The sequence below is a fragment of the Centroberyx gerrardi genome, chromosome 5 (assembly GCF_048128805.1).
Source record: "Centroberyx gerrardi isolate f3 chromosome 5, fCenGer3.hap1.cur.20231027, whole genome shotgun sequence".
Taxonomy (NCBI): domain Eukaryota; kingdom Metazoa; phylum Chordata; class Actinopteri; order Beryciformes; family Berycidae; genus Centroberyx; species Centroberyx gerrardi.
The window spans coordinates 14,670,901-14,676,973 of NC_136001.1; the positions used below are offsets into that span (position 1 = coordinate 14,670,901).

General features: G+C 41.6%; 1 protein-coding gene across 1 annotated transcript; it reads right to left on the minus strand.

Annotated features, from left to right (window-relative positions):
• Positions 1-3,389: 3,389 nt before the first annotated feature.
• nxph4 (neurexophilin 4) lies at positions 3,390-5,841 on the minus strand. The gene is made up of 2 exons (XM_071922670.2): positions 5,794-5,841; positions 3,390-4,208 (listed from the first exon to the last, which is right to left on the minus strand). Exons 1-2 carry the CDS (start codon positions 5,839-5,841, stop codon positions 3,390-3,392), a joined length of 867 nt encoding a protein of 288 aa, XP_071778771.2.
• Between the last annotated feature and the right edge of the window lie 232 nt (positions 5,842-6,073).

The following is a 6,073-nucleotide window of genomic DNA, read 5'->3' on the forward strand; positions in this document are numbered from 1 at the left end:
CATGGATACAAACAACACCTCTCATCTCTTCACAACACCACTTATTGAGAAGACAAAGGCTTCGCAGTAGAAAGGTGTTACAAGTAATTTGTTTACTGTCTTAGATAACATCATGACTACTGAGTGATGAGATAAATAGGTTAGACATAGAGAACAACAACATGTAATGGTCATGTCCTTTATTGTAAAGCAATTGAAATGTAATGATTATTGTAAATAGGTTTATGAAAATGTGTGTGGATTTGTGATAATATCTCAAATAGTTGTGTGGGTCATTCTTCATAATAAATACAATATTTTAATAACTGGTTGAGCAGGTTTGATTGAATGAGGTTGTAACAAGTTTTGGGCAAGCATAAAAAACTTGAGCCCTAGAATATTTTCAGAAAATGAACACATTTAATAATTAATCTGGATCTATTTTTCTATCCCTTGGCGGTATAGTGACCTATAGTGGTTAGAGAGAAACTGTCCCATAACCAAGAGGCTGCAGGTTTGATCCCCATAACAGCCAATGTGTCTGTCAATGTGTCAGCCAGGTGTCAAGATACCAAGCCTGCACCTGCTCACTCACTGTAAATCGCTCTGTATAAGAGTGTCAGACAAAAGCCTAATCTGTAATCCAGATGAATTTACATGGCAGGGATTGGAGAATCCTATGGCGCATAGCTTCAACAGCACCTTTATATGAAAGTAAAAGTCTAGTGTTTCTTTAAAAGCAATTTGAAATTGTTTGTTTCTCCAGTACTCTCCTAGAGTGCGCAATGCTCTTTTTAGACTCCTACATACTTCACAATTAGATTTTTTGTTTTTGTTCCACCATACGATTTGAGTCAAGTGATGCTGTGTTTCTCGCTGTGAAATATGATGATATAGAATGAAAGCACACACTCACCATTGTGTCCTCTATTTAATAGTTTATTGCATACATATTTTTAGTGAAATTCAGGTAAACATACAAACACATGCACCAGGACAAACACACACAGGCATACGTAAACACACCCACACACACATGCACAGACACATACATGCGCGCGCACACACACACACACACACACACTTTCACACACAGAAGGATAAATAAGGATGCTTCCACAATAACTGGTTTGGTGATTCTTCACCAAACTGTAGCGAGTGTGTGTAATAAAGAGGGGAACTCCAGTGAATCTGGGTTGCAGGGAGTCCATCAATCTCTGTGTCCTGAGTGTCCACAGCAACTTCCAGAAGATACATGGACCTCCCTGGACCTCCATCTGAATGTCATTGATCAACAACATAATAGGGTATCGAGCCAGCCTGAGATGAAGATTCAATTAGCATCGACTGTGTGTTTTCTAATGAAATTCTGAGCACCATTATCTTCAGATCAACAGTATGGAGAGCAAAGAGCAAACGACTCCGCACTGAGACAGAGGGAGAAAAGAGAGAGAGAGAGTCTGAGACCGAGCAAGAGAGAGAGAGAGACAGACTGTGTGTGCAGTGCTCAGTTTGTTTAACTCAACCAAGGAGATGGTGTGCGGGTAGATTATTGTTTTCCTTCATATTTAACCCCAAATCTGGATGCATTTAAAGGTCCGGTGCAATAAGAATTGCATTTCTCAATTTCATGGTATGGCTTAATTTAACAAAGGACCTGTTAAAGTAAAGTTACCTAAATTATTATAACTGTCAACGTTGTGGAAATTTGACTAAAATTTGCCCTCTGAAAAACTCTCCCTCTGGTTGTCAGCAGAATCCAACAGATTTACAATTACAAACCTACTTCCTGGTGTTTATGATGTCACCTGCAACCACGTTTTAATGAATGCTCTGATTGGTGGACAGTATGTATAGCTAATCAGGTGTCTCACAGTCTGTCAGACAACAGCCAGCCAGCTACTTGCCAAACTAGCCAAAATCTCTGTGCCTCTGCTGCTGCTGGGTGTTGAAGTTCCAGCACTGGATGTTTGTTCCCCAAAGATAGAAATATTGGCTGCAGTGGAGGTACAATCATGGGGAAGGTTAAATTCTCACTCCGTTCTACAAGCTTTGTACCATCTAACCTACCATCTAAAAAAAAAAAAAAAGAAGATGCGCGTTGTGTTAGAAATCAACATCAAACTTTTCCTGACTGCGTTGAAACCCTTGCGCTGGAGCTTTAATAATTTAACAAGGGTGATGCCTTCTCCCTTCATTCCCCATAAAATCATATTGTGAGTGTGAAACAAAGCTGTGGTGGAGTAAATATAATTATTGCTGAGATTATAAGTGGCAAGTTGCTGGAGTTCCAGTGTTTCAGCTGTGAATGAAATGTATGGAAGCCATCTGGAGATTTAGCTGTAACTCAAAAATGTGTGCTCAGGTGTGCAATACTTATTTTGTTTGCATGATCAAACAAATAGAATATTCTGCCAGTCATATTACTTCCAATACAATAATCAAGTTTCTTTTCCATTCCAGGGGATATGTAATTAAAAATAATGATGTCAGATACTTAATTACACTCCTATTTCCTCAAAAGGAGACAAACATTATCATCAACTTAAGGATGTTTCACAGGTGCTTTTTCGTGTAGTTCTTAAAATTCTATCCATGACAAAAATTCATTCAATATATCTTTAGAAAATTAGAATTATATATGTTCACAGAAAGCTCACCTTGGGTATGAATTCCTAAGCGGAAAGGAATGTAACTTACTTCATAATAGTCTTTGCTGAATTAGATAACATGAATATACTGTAAGTGCAGAGTGCCCTGGAATTATTCTGCAGCTCTGAAAAAAACCCAACACAAAAACAAAAGCAAAACACGTTTACCCAGTAAAAGGCAGACAAACAGTTTAAGAGATTTTAATGTGCTTTTTCATACAGTATATTGTATGCATATCCAGCATAGCATTTCTCATACATATAACTCTCTTATACCCGGGGTTTGAAACGTAGAGCTGAGAGGATGATTAACAGTCAGTCTACCATAACATAACGGCTGCCATACAGTGATGGCATAGCACAGCCGTTTCAGCGGCTCGCTTTGTACTCGGAGGGCATACTGATTCCAGCTTTTTTCAACAGAATTCTCCAACTGACAAAAAGTAATAACACTGAGAAACCAATGTCTAAAAGCAATAATTGTGCCGAGTTTGAGTACATTATTTACAGAAAAAAAAACTGAAGTTAACAAATACAGTTGGAAAATAAGTCAGAGAAATCAGCCATATCCTAACCATCCATAATGCTGATTATACTTCATTTTAAATCCACAATTCAACAGCAGTTGAGAGAGGCAAAAAGACTGTCCCCTGCATTATAATCAATATCATTATCATCATTATCATCATCATAATCGTCATCGTCATCATCATCACTGTCAATGTCTCTTTTTTCTCTCTTCAGTTCAGTCTCACTTACTTATCCAAAGTAAGGGTGGTCACTTTGGAAGTTGTAGTCCGGACACACTTTTTGGACCAGCTTGTAATCGATGCTAAAGAAAGAGATGAAGATGCAGATGACCTTGAAGGGTTTGGCGCAGAGCCAGGCAGCGTGGGACTGGGTGTGCTCTGTGAAGCAGGTCTGAGACGGGTCGTACAGGCAGGGCTTGGGCTTCTTGGATCTGTTGGTTTTCTCGTACTCCACCCGGCAATTGAAGGTCTTTACCTCTTTGGGGTCGATGGTGGACTGCTGGGTCTGCTGGACCTGGACGTCCTGCTGGGTGTGGGGGTGTAGCTGCTGCTGCTGGAGGACCTCGAACTCCACCACTTTGGTCGGCGGCACGATGCTGACCGACACGTTCCCCAAGCTGGACGAGTTGTGGCGGAAGTAAACGGTGAACGTCCCATTGATGTGGTCCACAATCTTCCCTGTGACCAGCAAGCTGAACTTCATGGTCTTGACGTTGAAGTAGAAGTCTCCCCAGCCGAAGATCTTCTTGGTCTTCAGGGCAGTCTTTAGCGAGGGCTTGCGCTTGGAGCGGTAGCCTGTCTGGTCCAGGAGCAGGGACTGGTTCCGGGCCCAGTCGTACGGGTTGAAGAAACTGTAGGTGGGCGGCTTGGACTTCATGGGCGTCTGGTCGATGGACGTGGAGAAGATACGAGTTTGGTACGGAGGCTTCACCATTCCCCCCGTCGTTCCCCCCACTGTACCTCCGCCCATGCCATATGGGAGGGTCTTCATCACCGAACCAACTGGGCTCAGGTCTGAGAAGTCCACCTGCTTCTCCAACCCTTGGACCTGGATAGAGAGAGAGTGAGAGAGAGACACAGGGAGAGAGATAAATCACTAAGAGTAACTCTATTGTCCAGAGATATCCAGTCCAGTCTTGCAAGATTCTGAATAAAACCCAATGTACAGTTTGCCCCATATTTCTATTATGTCCCGTTTCATTGTATGTGCATGATAGCTATAATCTTATGCTGTACTCCTCCTTCATAGAGATGTCAGTGTCTGACCTCTTTTTACCTCACATGTAAATAGAGGATTTTTATTTCAGTCAATATGCAAGTTATTAGATGTGCTCCGTTTCATCTCCCAGACTCCAGAAAACAAAACCGTCTATTTTTGTTAATGCACTTTAATTTTGTTGTCAGTGTTGTTCCGCAGAGCAAAGCAACTCTGCATGTGAGGTAATGGATGTGAGCTTTTGTTTGTTGAGACAGCTCTCTCCCTTTAATCCACAGCCTAGGTGGTTATTCACAGGGCTGATTGACTGGAAATCTTCTTCTGTTCACTTTCATGTCTCATCAATCACATCACTGCCACCCTCCCATCCATATGCATGCACATACACACGCACTAAAACACGCACGCACACACGCACACACGCACACGCGCACACACACACACACACACACACACACACAGACACTCAGACTTCAAGCTCGAAGCTGTCATGAAGAAGTGATGGCAAGTATTATAGCTATTCTGAGGGGTTGCATGTGCTTCCCCTGAGGATGCATTTGGATGGAGTTTAAAACTATTCTCCAAATGGATAAACAAACCAACAAACAAATGAAAACAAAACCTCAATACAAAAAAACAACAAAAAAAAAAAAACAAGATCAGGCCCCGCTCTTTGTGTCTAGTCATGCAAGAACAGTTTCTGTCTCCCTTAATTCCTATCCAGTGCAGTGGAACCGACAGTTTTGTGCCAAAGCCCTCCTCATCTTTCATCAATCACTGAACCCAGTAACAACTCCATATTGCTATTTGTCAAGGCAACAGTGCTGTTGCGTTCAATACATCTCCTAATGTATTCAGTCATTCAATTAATGTATCTATTTTTGTTGGCCATTCATTAACATGCATGCAGAGCTGATTTCTAGGTGAATTGATCTAGGGGAAAATGACAGAAAGTCTATTGATCGCTGGAGGAATGGATTAACCAAAAAAAGAAAGATGTGGATAAACGACCAATGACTGGGATAATGACCCAGTGAAGATTTTTAGCAGGCCCCGATTCCCCTTGGTGCTGTGACAAGAGATCTCCGCAGTGGTCTTGTCGGATTATGTTTGCATATTGGAAGTGTGAGTTGGCTGCAGACAGGTAGGAATAAGCTACACTTGATGGCAGAAAAACATCAGAAGACATGCAGCAAGATACAGTGTAGTGTACATGCAAGATAGGGACTTCGCTGTGAATGCGCTGTCAGCAGTGCTGTCAGCTAGCTCCATGTGTTGCCATCTGTCAGGCTAACACTCTGCTGGTGCAATCCTAATCATTTCTCTAGCTGATGGCGCGGAGCTTGAACCAGCACCATCGTCATCATAATCATTATCATCTTCATCATCATCATCACGCCATGAACCTCAGCCTAACCTTCAGGGTCAATTGTATCTGGAGCATCACACCCGGACATGATTTCATGTTGGGTTCTGCGGTCAGTGTGAGTCTTCCTGAGGGGGAAAATGCTACTGTACAGAGTCAGCAAGTTTAGCAAACATCGACAGAATGGAAAAAGATGAGAATGGAGAGAGGGCTACTTTTTCTGTGGCATGAAAGTAATAAAATGCCAACAGAAACCAATAAATAGATGGACTTTCTATTAGCATAAATATCAAATAATTTTTGCTTGACAGTAAATCCATTTAAAGGGTGT

Coding starts and splice junctions, on each gene's coding strand:
- nxph4 (XM_071922670.2), bottom strand. CDS start 5,841: ATGAAATCATGTCCGGGTGTGATGCTCCAGATACAATTGACCCTGAAG. Junction 4,209..5,793: donor AGATACAATTGACCCTGAAG/GTTAGGCTGAGG, acceptor CTCTCTATCCAG/GTCCAAGGGTTGGAGAAGCA.